Source organism: Prinia subflava, chromosome 4, assembly GCF_021018805.1.
Source record: "Prinia subflava isolate CZ2003 ecotype Zambia chromosome 4, Cam_Psub_1.2, whole genome shotgun sequence".
Classification (NCBI taxonomy): Eukaryota; Metazoa; Chordata; class Aves; order Passeriformes; family Cisticolidae; genus Prinia; species Prinia subflava.
Window position 1 is genome coordinate 59,451,386 of NC_086250.1, and position 17,171 is coordinate 59,468,556.

A 17,171-nucleotide genomic window follows, 5' to 3' on the forward strand; every position below is an offset into this window, starting at 1 on the left:
CGTGTCACTGTGCTGTTGCTGCTCTGCCTATATAAACACATTCAAATACTTGAGTGTAGCTTGACTCAGCTGAGAGCTGGGAATTGCACATCCAGGGATAGGGCAGCTGGTGTCCCTCTCTGCTGTGTTGCACTAACTAGAAATTTGGATCCTTGACAGCAACAGCAGAACAAAATATGAAGACATTAAACCTTTACAACTAAACTCTTGTGAACACTATTGCAAGAGGAGCAGGAACAGTTTCTTTTTATAAAAACCTGTTCTTGGAAACATCTGAAGCCTCCAGACATTCAGCCAGAGGCAAGTTTTGGTCACAGATCACTGCAGCAAAAACAAGCACATAAGGCAGGAACAAGCAGGGAATTATCATCCTAATAACAGGACACACTGAACATAGGAAGGCTGCTTGCTCTGCCTTTCCCTGCTTTCAGGAAAAGACTGTGTGATGAGTTATGGTGTTTGAGTATTTGGACAAAATGTACAAATCCAGAATTTTATCTTTGTGTATCCCATACAGGAGGTGAATTAAAAACATATTAATGTATGTAAGGTATTTAATGTACACTATCTGAGGTAACTATACAGAGAACTGAATTATTTTTTACAACATGCTGCAATGGCTATGCAATATGCTTTCTCTGGTACACCTTCATCAGATGGTTCTGAGTTCCAATTAATAAGCCCAAAATTACATATGAGATTTAAAAACTAATCACCTGCGGAGCTCTAGGCATTGGATTCCTTAAACTGGATAAAAAGGCTAAATGAAAACATTGTCAAACATGTCTTCAAGGAGAAAGTCACCTGAAAAAACAACAGGCTGTCACTTTTAAATTAGCCTCTAGCTGTGGTATTTTATTAATAGTCTTGAAAACCTGTATGATTTCAGAAAGAAGATGGCATCAACACTGTAATTTTAAAGAGGACAACTTTGAAAAAAACTGCACTTGAAATTTTATGTTCCTTTCATTAATAACTATGAGAAAAATATAATACACTAATGAAACACTCACCTGTTAAGCTACCGAGTGTAAGTTTCCGGCGACCCATTCTTTCAACAAGCCAGACTCCCACAAGAGTAAAAATAAAGTTTATAAATGCTGTCAGTGCAGCCAGCCAGATTGCAAGCCTGTCATCTTCCACACCTGACATCTGCAAAATGGTAGCACTGTAGTACCTGTGAAGAGAGAGACAAAAAAGAACACTGTTTATTTCAATTTGGCTCATGTTATAGTTTCTGATTTAATCTGAAAAAGATCATAACAAATATCAAGTGTGACCTCCTGCATAATGCAGTTGAAGACTGACACACAATCACCCTGAGAAATCAGGCATAACCAAGGCATAACTTGCACCTCACTAAAGTTTTGACTGGAGGACATCAAGAAATGAGCTGCCATTCTCTTGGTTGTTTATATTTTCAACAGTCAATTATATTCTGCTGGAAATGAGGTTTGCGTTTTTAATTTAAATTATCTGCCTTTCATATCTATCCATTGCTTTATGCTCTTTTGAGGATTTTAGCAGTCTATATATTGTATAGGGAAAGACAGCTCAAAATCAAATAGATTTTGAGTCCTCTTAAAGGTCACACAGAACTAATCCTCAGCATCCGACAGGTTGGAAGTGACACTCCCATCCTCTTGGTTTTAGGTTTTGCAGTCTTATTTCAGTGCCATTGAAGTGCACAAAACCCTCTCTATGGCATTACTTTTGTCTTAACCAGAAAATGATTGCTTTGAAATGCCTTAGCACCACACTGCAGGGATGTGAATCTGCACCCAACAGAAGCATTTGACAGAATGCTCTACTTCTTTCTAAACAGAATCAATCGTTCCATACAAACAATAACTCATAAAAAACTGAACTGAGCAAAATGAAAAGGGAGGAGAAAGGAAGCCTTCTACCATTTTGCACAGCAATCAAATGAACATAGACTTTGTGCCCATGTTCTCAGGGAGAGCTAAATAAATGCTCAAGGAAACACAAGTACTTTTGTTGATGCTGTAGAAGCACTTTTCAGCTTCTATTAATTTATGCTGACTGAAATACTGAATATTCAAGCCCTCAAACACCTTGCAGTCGACAGGCTATCACACAGGAACAACCATCAAGAATGTCAAAGCTAAAATCCCATGTCACTATGTAGCTTGCTTTAATGTCCCCTTGTTGTCTTAATGCCTGGATGTGCTCAGAAATGTTAGTGGTTCCCATCCCTCTATTCCAAGAACATTCCTCTTTTTACTTCATATCAGTAACCCGTGATGGGCAATATGCTGAGATGTCATTTAAGACAGCACCACCCATAACTGACCATGACAATGCTGGATGTGACCCCCTCACCCACAAGGCATTCAGATTCTCCCAGCCCCTTTCTCAGCTCCTCTTCCCCGGTGCAGCCATTTGAGGCAATGTCTGCACAACCAGCTGTGGTGCAGCAGGGCAGAGTGACCCTGCTGGCACTGGGGATCCAGCACCTACACGTGGTTTGACCAGGCTCTGTCTCTGCCCACCCTTCGTGACTGCAGTGACTCATCCAGGCTCAGCTCCTGGCCAAAACTGCACACTCTGAGATCCCAGCACGGCTGTGATTTGTAGGGAGGGAAGATTCATGAAGGATAGACATCAAAATGCCAACATTAATGTGTCCTCACTTCTTATGGCACTCTAAATTAAATTGCTAACTGCCTGTCAAAACTTACATAGTACTGCACTGTTTCAGCCACCAAAATGATCCAGTTTCTGATTTCCCAATACACATTTCCTTTTCTGCATCAGGGTAGGAAAATAACAAATGTCAAGTGTTGGCCTGCTGACACCTACTATGAAACTCCTATTTACTTCCACTAGATAGGGTTTCAGGAAGCCACATTTAACTCCACATGCCTAAACCTTCCTAAAATCCAATTCTACTGGGAAATTAGAAATTGCCAGCTGTCAGTAGCAATGTATAACATATTGTCTATACAGTCAAAAAAAGCAAAGAACAAGGAATCACATAAAAGCATGTAGATGTCTACTGCCTAATCCATACAAACAGGCACTTTTTGCCCCCATCATTCCTTCTGGTTGTTATTGCATTCACAGGTTATATCCTTTCAAGTAGCAGCTTGCTCTTTATCCATAAATGAACAACGTATTTCTTTTCTGTGGAAAACAAACCAGGGAACTTTAGACTCTGCAAATCCAAATGCCAAACAACCAAAGCTTGGGTGTTGAGCAGTGATGTTCATAGTTATTATGGCACAGCAACCTTATTTCAAAAATTTAAAAGGGCACTTACATAGATTATGACTACTGAATATATTTGCTTATGTTCGTATGGCCATTTTTTATATTAGTCTGTGCAGTCCTGCCTGTATATTATTGTAACAAAACATCAGTCTTTTCAAGTTCTTCCTGACAAGGGAAAAAATCTACGTGGTAGGAAAAGGTTAAATTGTGATATTTTACAAAAACAGCTAATACTGCAAGTCCTGCAGGGAATACAGCTTCAGTGATAAAGCTGTGCAATCTTAGCTTATTTTCTAAAATGTAAAGAAAATTTAAAACACGTGTACCCTTAGAATTTTAAAATAAATACTGTATCTTAAAAAGAAAATAAATACATGCAATTACAAAGCCACACAAAGTAACTGAGTTGGATATATACAGAAGGATTTTTAATATTGTTGATTTCTGAGGATGTCAAAATCATCAAGAAATTCAACATTATGCTATCAAAAGCTGCTGTACATTGAAGAAAAATAAACTCAGAAATACTTCCACATTCAAGCCTCCTCAGACTAATCCTTCGATTATATACTGAAAATGCACAGTTATGAAGGAAATGAAGCACCCAAAAACACTTTTCCCTGTTTTTTCTTTTAATGAGTCAGGGTTTTTAAAAGCAATAGTGTTGAATGTTTAAAGAAAAGGATCATTTCCTCCCTTCAAGCAGGTCTTACAGACAGTTCTGGATGTATCAGGGTTCCCAGCTCAGCATCTTCAGCAGCAGAGAAGCTGCCCACCACCACAGGCTTTGTAGCTCCCAGGGAAAATAAATGTTTATTCATTAGGTGCCATCACTGCTCTGAGTGTCCCCATCTTTCACAAGATGCTGTCCAGCCCACCTGTATACTAAGTCCACTCCATCAAAGTTTCTGCCTAAGGATTTCAGCCTTCTCAGACAGAATTTATACCTCTTGTAGCAGTAATGAATAAATCTAACACTCTCTTTATAGAAACCTGAAGAGTCTTTCAAGGAAAAGGCTGCCATAGCATCTCTATGTTTATAATGGATTTTTCAAAATCAGTACCTGGGAGGCAACCTGGGGAGCTGCCATGATACACTTAAATTAAATTAAACCTTCAAATTCCCTGTTTGGCAGTAACTGTGTATTGTGTTAAAAATGCTTTCAGCACTGACTGAAATGACATAGTGAATGCCACTTATTACAATCAATATATTATGGTAATAAAAGCACTCAGAATTTAGTGCTGCTTGACAGATAATTATATACATCCAATAGGTTCTCTGATTCAGCATGTGCTATCCATGTACAAGGTATGTGAAAAGGATTTAAAAATTACCATATAATTACGGTAACTAAAAAAACACAAGATTTTTTTCTAGTGTCCAAACAGAGTAAACTCTACAGCTATTAAGAGAAGTAAGTGTACCAGTGCTTGACAGAGATTATAAACACCTTTAGAGGATTAGGATCACCAAGATACACAAAGAAATTCAATTCCTTAAGTTACCACAGTACTGTCACACACCTGTTGGGTCATCTGAAAATACTGTTGCAGTATCTGCTGTGAGATTGAAAAAAAGAATCCTTCTTTTGGTCCTTTTTAACTTATTTGCTCTGCACCAGATACCTCTTTGCCAACATTCAGTTATTTCACCTACTTATGTGGGTCCTCCACAGGTCTCACCTGAAACTATATGGGAGAAAAACTGTTTTGATCTTCATAACAAAGAAAAATGGTAACACACGAAGAAGAGTTGGCTCTATTTATGAAAAGAAAAAAATATTAGGCAAGAAAATAATACCAAACAATATATCAGTCTGCAAAAAAGTGTTCTGTGAATTTTTCAGACAGAAGCCTGTAAGATCCATTGAAAAGTTAGGTTGAATTTATTGAAGAGGTAAAGTGAAAAGCAATAGGCAGAGCTGAAAATTAAATGAAAGCACTGGAAGGAACAAATTTTTTATTATCCTCCTAGTATTCCCAAAACAGAGATCAGTTTCCTGTACAGAAAAAAAAGGCTGGAGAACATAAGACCTGTATGTTTTGCACTCCAACAAAAAGCAAAGTAATGTCAACTTTTTCACCTTGTCTTTAGTGCCTTTACTCAATATATGAGTGCCTAACTCTTCATGAGAACCTTTATGAAAGAAAATCACCACTGCCATCCCTATTTTATAAATGGAGACCACTGGGGTTTTTGGGAAAGAGGAGGAAGAAGAATGACTATTCGCAGTTATCCACCAGTGCTACCTACAGCAGAATAATGACACTCCAGAGTCTCAATGCAGATAAGTGCTGTCTGCAAATTAGTGGAATAAAAGCAGGGAAAGAAAATCCCCCAGGTGCTTCACAAAATACACCTTGTTCAATTATTCATTTATTCTGACAATTTCAGTTAAGTTTAAATTAAGTTTAATATTCCAGGGTATTCTAATGCCTGTCATAAGTTCTCTGGCATCCCAAAAAATGAAATCAGTCCTCATTAAAAATCAATAGACCTGCAGAATGTACATAGCATTAAAAAAACCTTCAGAATCAAGCTAGCCTCTGTGTTTAAATCCAGGGCCAGCAGCAAACAATGGGAATGTAGACACAGTAATCTCACAAGGGCCAGGAACAACATGCTTAGAGTAATGGGATCTTGAAAGGTAGGTTTAGGTTAGATATTAGGATCAAATTCCTTCCTGTGAGGGTGGCATGGAACTGGAACAGTTGCCCAGAGAAGCTGTGGATACACCAACCCTGAAAGTTTTCAAGGCCAGGTTGGGTTGGGCTCTGAGCAACCTGGTCTAGTGGAAGGTGTCACTGCCCATGGCAGAGGGTTGGGACTGGTCTTTATGGTCCCTTCCAACCCAAACCATTCTATGCTTTTCAATTCTAATTGGAAGATGTTGCTTTAAAAATGTTGGTCTTGCACAGTTTAATAGGCCAGAGAATGGGCTGCATTCTGGAAAGGCAAAAGGATGCAAAACAGACAAAACTGATTTAAGCACAAGTAAAGCTACTGAGATGACAAACTGTCTTTCTGAAAAGCAAAGAAATGGGAAAAAATATAACCAATAACAGACTCTGTTGCTGGGGACAGAGGTTTGGACAAAGGGCAGGAGAGTTGAGAAAGGCAACAGTTAAAGACTCAGTGAGCAAAAACTCGTCTGTAAAGTGAGGCTGGGAAAGGCCCTGGCACATGGGGCAGGGTGGAAGGTCTCAAAAAGAGCAACACAGCCACAGCAGCCTCTGGCACTGCTCCACTGCTAGGGAGGAGCATTAAAGACCCTGTGACAACCCCAACACATACATCATCCAATGTTGGAATAAATGGTGGAAGCCTTCTTTAACAATGATGCATTAAATACACACCTTCTTCTCATTCCTAATTAGCCTATTACAGCACCAGAAACACACACACACACACACACAAAACCCTTAAAATCCTATTGGCACCAATCCCACATTCATTCAGGGAAAACTCTATGATGAGCAATGAGGAATAGCAGCATGCATATGTGCACATGAGTACACTGTAGCTGCAGTCACTACTGGGCACAATGCCCTCACTAGTAACAATTTTAAGCATATGTTCCATGGAGAAAAAAAAAAAAGTTTCTGGGAAATAACTGGCACAAAAGTCTTCCCTGGACTTAAATGCACAGATGTACCCGTATTACCAAAAGTCATTTCAGGACTGTTTAAAAACAAACCCAAAAGGGTAATTCTGGAATGACTCCATCTGAGCTTGTATTTGTAGTGGCAGATGAGATCTGTTTCAGGAGTACAGGTTTTGGCATAAAATATCCTAATTTGACAACCTCAACTGACCATTCTAAATCTGCATTCAGGAATTCATATTTTTAGACTTTTCTGGAACCAAATTCTAAGAAATGGCAGGAATTCAGTGTCTTTCAAATCCATGCCACTCACTTATGGTGCTTTAATGGAAATTTCTAAATCCAATCTCAGGTTTTAATATTCATAAAATCAAATATTACCCTAGTGATATATTTCAGACTTACATTGCACAGTCTAGATCTCAACAGATTTGTATATTCTCCTTGCTTAGAAAACAGATGTAATTGCACAACAAACTTAAATGTATGCAGCATGAATATTAGCTCAGCAGTGTCTCCTTGTACTACACAATTTTTTTGTTGTTGTCCTTTGTCCCATCCTTCCTAGCAGAGAAAGAAAAAAGTCATGGCAGACCCCAAAAATTTCTTATGGTGGAATCACCAGTGTAGACAGATTTTTCATTTCATGTTAAGGATGGGAAAAACCATAGGATTTATGTTAACATACCCTATAAATGATAAACAAAAACCCCAAAGGATTTAATTTCTGGTATCTGAATGATTAATCTACCTGAATGCAGCACTTGAATGATGCTTTTGAAATTTCCTCATCAGTTTCAACAGTAAAAGCTGTCAGAACAGCCTCATTCTTTCCTGCTCACTTACTAAAAATGAGTCTGCAAGCATCCCAACTATGCATTTCTGCTTTTCTGACAACAAACAAAGCATCAGTCTCAATTGCAGATGCTTTTACCTGAGAATTCCATTAGACCTCTTCCTACCTATGCTGCTTCACCCTGTGCCCTGACTATGCTTTGTAGAGATGCTCTGCTTACAGCAGAGGTGAGAACTGGAGTATTCCAGTCCAAAAAGTTTAATAGAAAAATACATCAGCTGTAAAGACCCAGAACAAGCTTTTAGTGCCAAATCTAGAGAACCACTTGCAGAAGCTGAGCCTCTTTCAGCAATTTTACCTGAGGAAACTGAATTTACTCACTCCTCCAAGGATTTAGCTTTTAGCTTGCATTTTCTTATTTGTTATGTGAGTGCAAAAACATTTTGCCAGTGCCGTGAAGTTGGGGACTTCTGCACCAGTTGCCATTCATGAACGGTAAAAACAATTCTCATTAAAGCAGCTATGAAACAAACTTCTAGCAGAGGGCTACAATACATTTCTAATGTACTGTGAGAAATACCTGTTTCAACATAGCCTGCACAGTGGAAGCAATGCCATGTGCTGTAAATGCGCTACCTATTGAAAGGGACAAACGCATTGCCTTTCTCTTCAATACAAAACGTAGCGATTAACCACATCAGAATTGTTACAGCTATATAAAGCACTGAGAAGACTAATGTAATACAGAGCTAAAGGCTAATGTAATAGAGTCAGATTCTCTACAGTGCAGAATAGTAACCTTTTAATCTATGAATCATATGTTGGACAACAGATTTGTTTGATAATCCCTGGAGTATATTACACTCTACATACTTCTATTCAGCAGGGAAATTCCATTCTAAATTTACACAGACCATCTTACAGTATTCTTTAAAAGTTATATGGCTTTACTACATAGCAGAGAACTTGCTGCCAACAGTTACTGCTGTCTTATGGATAGTATTTACAAATACAAATGACTTTGCATTTAAAATTCGGTGAAGCTGCTAGAAAATACACATAAAACAAAATTTAAGATAAAGTTGAATGAAAATTTCAACACAGTCAATAAACAGCTGAAAAGATTCTATGCTAGATATTTTTAAGAGTCCCTTTCGAAAATGGATTTTACCTTCTCTCTGAAACAAATCACAGTTATTTGGAAACACCTAATAAAGGATGAATACAGAACAGTCTTTGTGTTTAACTGCTTTGAGCAAATACTTTCCACATCCACGGTCCTGCTTTGTTACCTCCAGGTAAAGATTGCTTTCATGTTTATCATTTCCTTGTTGCAGCTAATTAAGCTGCCAAGTTTTAAATCCCTGGCAGCTTATCCAATTCAGACCAATTAATCTATGTGCAAGGACAGCTTGACTACAATAAATTTATGTTTTCAGTCCTTTAGAACTCATCATGACAGCTCAATGCCAAGATCAAAAATCTAAATATTAATCTCAGTTCTATAAATTTGTGACTTTGGAGATGTAATTCAATTTCTTCAGATTTGTTCCTTCTCTGCAAAGTTTTAAATACTTTTCCACACTTCTCATGAAAAGATTCATATGTGGATGATACTTAAAAACAGCCAGAAAAGAAAAGGGAGACAAAGTAGGTGTGGATCAGGTCTCCTTATGCTCACCACAAGCACACTGTGGAGGTCTGTGTTACAGTTCAAAAAAATGTTGGACAGGAGGAAATGTCCAAAAGGGGGAGATGAAGAGTCAGGTTATTCTTCACAGCAATGAAAATGAAATCCAGATCTTTCTTTTAAGCTGTTAAGAAGCTAAAATTGTCTTTTGCTACCTTTCAGACTCTGATTAAGAAAGTGCTGTCAAGGTCATCTTCCTCTCCATATGAGGAGCCTCTTCTGGAAAGAATGACTGGACAGACTGGCTCTGCTTTGAACATAACATGAAACAATTCTCAACACAACTTCAGCATTTATGTGCTCAAGTGACAGGTACTTGAAAAATGCTTCAAAAGGCAACAGTAATAGCATCAGCACTAAGCCCTGCACTTGGCAAATACTAATCACAAGAGCAAAGTGAAGAAAAATGAAGGTATTCTTTCTTAATTAAAGAAACTGAGACAAAGAATAAGGAGGAATAATTACATTTCTTTAGTTGTGTATTAATGCCACAACATAGTGAAAAATTAATCTAATCATAACCACACTACACAATCAGTTTTATATCCACGATGTATATATCTCCTTACTGGAAATCAATTTAATGTACCAAAGAGTAACACCCAGGGTGCTACAATTCTCAGCCAGGTACAGAACAAAGGGCCTCACTGGGAGTTAAGCAGAATATGCTGCTGAAATAAAGATTTATTACACACACCTTAGTATAATGAGAAGGCCCTGGATTTCCCATGGCAATACTACTTCAATGTATCAATATATATATTCAATATATACTTTTACAACAAAACCAAGATTTAGAAGTGCTGAAAATAAAAATTTTATTATGCAGGTAGTCTGCTGCGTATTATGTACAAAGTTTCTCTCTTTGAGGTCAAACACCATTTTAAAACATGAAAGATCTGATTTCTGATAGTATCAAACTCGGTGAGAGTATGAACAGGACCACAGTGAAAGGAATAAAGTTAATTAGTCTTTCCAGTAGCTTTTTCTCACAACCTTCTGTAACATTTTTGCTTATACCTTTACTCTTTTTACAGTTCTTGAGCAATGCCACCTATCCTTGAACTAAAGCTGAACTAAAAAATCAAAACTTTCCAGATGAAAGAAATTTTCAACATTTTCTCGTTCTATCAAAACCACTTACTTGTTCCAAGAATAAATATCTGGTTGTTCTACAGCTGGATTTTGCTTTATAAAATCAATGCACTGTATCCTTTTTATCCCTTTTTACTTTATCTAATTATTCTTCACACTTTTATTAATTTTTCTCTTTTTGCTTGCACTCCTGTGTTCAATGTTTTCTAACTGTAGTTTCTTGAACCAAGAGCTTTTTTGCTCTACATTTCTACATCACTTAGAACAGCATTATCCTGCTTCTTAAATAAGCCTTTAAAATGCAATAATTACACAAATACATGTTATTAGCCTTGAGGATAGCTACCACAAAATTCTTCATTTAATGAAACCGCTTTATGTTTTCCTGTATTCAATGGATATAATGGTCTCCCTTTCTGAAAATTCCTATGATTCAGCTATTCCTGGATTGGGGAAGGGGAAAAAAAGTACACTTTCAAGATTTCTCTAATATGCTAGTTATTGTATTTATTCTTTTTTTAACAATGGCAAGTATATAAAACACAACATAATGTATACTGAAAGCCACAGCAGTCAAACATTCAAATTCATGGAATCAGAAAAGAGAAAAAAGTCCTATCACCACACTGACTATGCCACTACATTATCTGTGAGATGAATTGTGTTTTACACAGTAATTGTTTTTATACACATTTTGCAACACTCAACCACTCTCAGCAGGTAAGAACAAATGGAAATCTATGCAAAGTTTGTTAAAAATAATCTCATGGGTTTTATGTTAATAATGTAGTAAGTAGCAAACAGTATAATGTTGCCTGAGGCAAAGGTAATTCAGCCCTAGCACATTCAAAAGAGTAATTACTGTACTTAGTTTTGAGTATAATCTAAAGAAAAATCCAGCAAAAATGTATTACCCAAAATGCATAGAATAACTTTGATTTTTCCTTCCGGACTTTGTTTCTTCCTTTGATGACGATGGTGATGATGTGTTCAGTGCTTATAGACTGCAATGTTTGTTAACTCCTTTCAGCTTAGAGTCACAGCTCATCCAGTAGGTTCTACTGAAATGCTTATCTGGTAAAAATACCTTTCACTTCTGATTAGAGAGGTTACTTGGAAATCAAAATGAAATTTTTATTGACATAAAAGTATAGAACTGTACAGAAACTCAAGTGAGAATACAAATGTGTTGGTTAAGGTCTCTAAAGGAAGCCATTCTTCTTAACAGCTTTAACTCAAATCCTACAATTGGGATTTTGCTCTAAAATGTCACATTGAACAAAAATTTACAGCACAGTTCAGAATTTTCATGTCAGGTATCTTGAGAACTTAGGGGCATACAAGAATTGTAACTGAAATATTTTAATGAAGTGGCAATTACAGGGCAGCAGGCACCAGCTCTCAGTCAATTCCTCCCAGAGGTCCTTTAGAAATAGCAACCTTAGCTAAAAATAGCATCTTGACCTGACAGCTCAGTGACAGAAGACAACTGGCATCATGGCATGCAAGACAGATGATACACACTCTGCATCAGGCACTCCAGCACTGTCACTGTGCATCCTCACTGCACTGCCTTTGTTGGTCTCCTAAGGAAGACTCCAGAAATAACATTGGAATAAAAATCCTTTTCTTCTCAAAGTGGCCAAGACAAATTAATCCCAGAAGGGCAGGAACAGTGAAGCCAAGAGAAGAAAACCCATCACATAAATGAAATTTCTATGAGTTTCACTGGCACAAGGGAAAGATCTTCTTGCCTGAGGAAATTACAATTAGCAGTCCTGAGCAAGATTTCATTTACAAGAGGAGAACCAAAAGACAAATGGAAGATGGAGATCTACAAAAATATGAAGGAGCAGCAGTTCACTGAGTAGACACACTTGACTTATGAGGCAAGAGAAGAGTAAAAAAAATCACCTCAAGCAAAGCTTTGAGGTGATATAGGCTTTTCCCCTTTTTAAAGGAAAAGTCCTGACTAAAGGTAATTCACCTAAATGCTGGGAGAATGTTTCCACATTTTGCACTATTTTTTCTGACCCTATTAACTTCCTCAGATATGGCCTAAAATGTCTGGAGGAAATTACTTATGAAACTAATTATTTATATATATATATATGCATATATTCATTACTTTATTTATTTTTTTAATAACTAACAGACCTATTTTATGGACGAGGACCTAGTAATTTAGCTTCTCATGTAAATTTTTCCTTTCTCTTTTTCAAGGTCAGACAGAGCTACATTTGTCAGTAGGTGTCTGTGAATGACTACTAGGATGACACTGCCTTTGCTCTGCTCTTTCCCACTCAGAGTAAAGCATCTCTACACATTGGAAACCTGGGTCTTTTTGTCATCTCTGCATTCCCAGCTATTAAATCTGAATGCTCTTGTTTTGCTGTAACCCACGTTTTGTGATTTGGAAGGGTTCACAAGATTTTAAATGCACCATCAGATGGATGGCATTGGATTAGTCATTCACAAGGTCAGCCAAACAGTAACTGGCTCACAATAAAAAAGTAGGAGTTTAAAAATGTAGGATACAAATAATCCCACAAAAATTCAATGGTGCATTAGTATCTGATACAAGGAAACATTTAATAAAATACAATTTTATTTGTTAAATATTTCTTAGGCCAAGATAAGAGGAGTTAACAGACACACCAGCACACTAAAACCCCACCATGGATCCAACTTCTTGCTTGTGTTTCTGTCAGTTTTCCCTCCTGACTGCTGCCTTTGTCTTCACTCTCCTTGGCTTTTTATTTTCTTCGCAGGATCTACTTACTGCATCAAGAGCAACATCCAGAATCAACCAAAGTAAGCTGTGTCTAAGAGGGAAACACCGACTTTCTCCGACTGAAGCTTGTTTGGGGATCCTTATCAAGAGAAGAACAATACGAGCATATGCAGTAGCAAGACTCTCCATGCATGCAGAGTCACTGTTCCTCCTAACTTGTTTCTAATAACATCACATACCTGCAACAACATGTTTTCTTTCCATATTTTAATGTGCTAAGAAGTTAACACAGTTCTTGAAACAAAACTTCTGCAAAAGTAATCTCTTAAAGCTAAGTTGCTATTTTATTTTCTAGTTCTAAAACACACATACTAAATGTGCATTCTTTTCCTTAAGATTTTACCTTTTCCTCAGTCTGACCTCAAGCCTCAGCCTTGGACTCTCCACACCTCTCTAGAGTATGCAAAACTCTGTGACCACTGGGGCTTCAGCAGGCCCATGGCTCCTGACCAGGGGAGAGCCAGGCACACTTTGCAGAAGATAAATATTTCACTGTAAAATACAGCATGCTGCAATATAAAATACAAATATACTGGGGTTAGAAAGTAAAGTTCTATTAAGTATTGTACCCTCAAACACTAACACTGACATTGCAAATGACAGACTGTACTTGCACTGGTAAAAAAGGGTAACATCTAGTAATTTCTTACAAAGAATTTAAAATCTCGACTTCATTTATTAAAAATGCTGTCATATATAATCAGCAAAGCTCCTTTCTCTCATTGCAATAAATGCAAAGGATTACTTATGTGGGCTTTTTCTTTTCTCTCTTAAATGGAAAGACTACCTCTGTTAGAGAAATGAGACTCTTGTGGCCAGTGTAGAAGCTGTTGTCTGTGACATTTGGCAGTGCAAGACTATGACTTTCCTTCTGGAAGGAAAGCCTAGATAAGGACAGAGCAAGTTTTTCATTTCCCCATTACAGGGAAAGAGGAGGGGGGAAATCAGATCGTTATATTCTATACTGGGATAAAAACAATTACTTAGAAATAAAACCGTCTGCAAAATTACACTGTTGGAATCAGAACGTCACATAGCTTCATTCCTAAAGGTTGACTGCATTACTGAAATATCTGTCTCTGGCACTGGGAAGGACTCAGTGTGCTAAGTGCTGTTCAGAAACAGAACAATTAAATCACCTCTCCCAAAAAGCTTGCAATATAAACACAAGGCAAAAAAAATGGATGCTGACAGATGGGAAGAGATAATGAGGAAGCATCACTAATCCCTGACTTGAGACCATGTCAGCACATTGACACCATGAACCTCTACTGCTCACAAAGATTTTGCTTTGAGAAGGGTGCCTTTTTTTTAAGAACCATGTTCAGGAAGAAAAATTGTATTGCAGGGAAAAAGGAAATTAAAGGTTGAGAGCTTACAGTAGATAAAACAGGTGAGAGGCCTGGATTGGGGAAATACCAATTGGTATTGGGAAGATTGCTACTACAGAGAAAGAAAATATCAGTTTCCATGAGTGGTCAATTATACAACTGCACAGCACAGCTACCTGTCAGCTCTGTCCTTTACAGAGAACAAGCAGAGCACAAAAAACCCTGAAGCTGTTAAGCTCTTTACACCTAGCCCAGTGGCTACAGTAAGCTGTGCTGTCCACAGGGACACCTCTGGCTGCCAGAAACCTGCATGCTGAATAAGCCCAAGCTCAACACACAGATCTTAATCAAAATACACTGGAGCAGCCTAGTTCAGGGTGCTGAAAGCTTGGATCATCATGGCATCTTCATGTCAGAAAGAAGCGAGCACCATCTCTCACCTTCTCACAACAATTTTTATTAGGAATACTGAGAGAAGCCAAACAGATAGGTGCTTTGTCCTTGAATGCTGGAGATCAGGGCATCCCTTGAAGGTTAATGCTGCTCTTGCTTTAGATGCTGCTGCTGCCTTTCCAGACACACTAACATTTTCTTCAGACACAGACCTTATGCCAGCTGCCTTTTCATTCAAGTCCTTATCTCAGACTGGCACTCAGAAATCTCAGTGACGTAACAGTCTGCATTTGATGGAAATAACTGTTGAGCTGGGAGTTGTCAGCATTTATTATAGGCATAAAGAATGCCACATAACAGGAGACTAGAGAAAAACAGAAATTACACTGTTTTGAGAAGAGGCAAAAGTGTATGATACAAAGGTAGTTTCTGAAGAAGGAATACTGACAGAATGTTAACTTTTGCTAGTCATGCTCTCACATGGGGAGGGATGGAAAAAACAGAGACTACATACATGAAAAATACATTGAAAAAAAATCTTAAATAATACTTAGCTGGCAGACCTATGTGAATTGCAAAATTCAAAAATTTCACATTAAAAATGTATTAAGTAATAGTATGCACACAACAAATAATGGTGCCTTGTAGCTTCTCTTCATTGCTCTTCACAGACAACTGCAGATCCATCATGGCAGAAATCCTCCTCAATAGCTGTGTCACAAGAACATCAAATGAATTACTGCATAATTCACAAAAAAATTAGCTGACTTTGTTGGGCAAGTAGCCTTTATGGCTACTATTACTTGACACATTGCCCTTTGGTGGCTGATACATTGCCAGAGGATTTTAAAACAGAGGAAACTTTTCTTAACACTGCTGGTAAATCTACTCCTACAGGTAAGGTGGCATCTCCTGAAGCAATGGTCATGCTCTCCCAGCCAAGTCAGACTTCAAGTATGATGGACAGCAAACATGGGTTTAGTAAACTGCAGGGTCAAAATCTGATGGAAAGATAAATATTTGCCCTATGCCTTCTCACCACTGGGTCACACACTGTTCAATCTTCTCCAAAAGCAAGCAAATCTGTGCCCCTGATATCGGTCATCAGTGTTGATCACCCTGTTTTCTTCAATGAAGACAGTGCCACACCACCATCGCTGGGTTCCATCAGATATACAGTGCTCTCTAAGTCTACAATCCTCATGGTGTCCAGCCTGCACCTCTTCAGAGCCTTCCTACCCTACAGCAGATCATATCCCCACTCAACTTCATGTAGTCTGAATTTACTGAGGGTACATTCAAACCCCTCATCCACAACAGTTATCAGTTATTAGATTAATAATACATATAAACAATAATTCCTTATGCACACAATATAATTAGGTATTTTTATCCCGAAAATAATTACAAAGCACCTTTTCTTAAAAACTTGGAAAAACAGTACAGGTACCTAAGCAGAGGTGAGTAATCTGTTCTGAAGGAAAACCACAGAGCCACAATGCAGATTCTGTGCTGTGTTGTTCTGCTTTACTGAGGAAAGCAACTAAATTTTAGCATTTGCTAAACATTTTGCTCCCATTCTCCTGCTTTTCCTCCTCTCTCCTCATAATACCTCTAATTTCACATAGGTAGATATCTCCCTTACAGTGGTTTTTGCCTGTCCATTTCCTTCTACAAATGCAGGTTTTGCTGGGGTTAGATACCTCTGTGCAGCTCAAGCAAGATTATACCAGACAGCAGTGCACTTTTTCTGACTTAAGTGCCAACATGAGAAAGCTGATTATTTAAAATCTTGCACAAAACCAAACATTCAGAAAACAGCTGATACTTTGAATTTTTGAGAAAGCTGACAGACATGACAAGAGAGCCAAGCCATGTCATACTGCTGTACGTAACCATTAATTAGTCTAACGAACACTGAAACCTCACCAGATAGGATGAAGTTGTGACTCAAAGCAGCAGATGTGATTCTGGTCTGAAACCTCTGGGGAGTATCTGTGACAGTGATTGCAGCAGTCAGCTTGAAGAGCAGTGCCACAGAGGATGAGATTTCTGCCATGGAGGAAGAGATTAGTCCTTGAATGGCAGTTAATTTGTTCCAGACAGAGAATTTTGTTGTTAGGAAAGGAAAATGTCTTTTATGAAACCAGAATAAATCCCCAAATGGGTTCTCTACAGAGAACATCTAGTTTAGAGAGGTGTCATAAACACTGGTTGCTTGTAAGTTTTT

General features: G+C 37.9%; 1 protein-coding gene across 3 annotated transcripts in view; it reads right to left on the minus strand.

Moving 5' to 3' along the window:
• The window catches only part of SLC2A13 (solute carrier family 2 member 13), a 159,179-nt gene that overhangs the window by 59,519 nt on the left and 82,489 nt on the right, over positions 1-17,171 (minus strand). For all 3 annotated transcript variants that reach the window (XM_063396854.1, XM_063396856.1, XM_063396855.1), the window contains exon 5: positions 1,014-1,177. In XM_063396854.1, the coding sequence (XP_063252924.1) occupies positions 1,014-1,177 (164 nt within the window). The remainder of the gene's footprint in view (positions 1-1,013; positions 1,178-17,171) is intronic.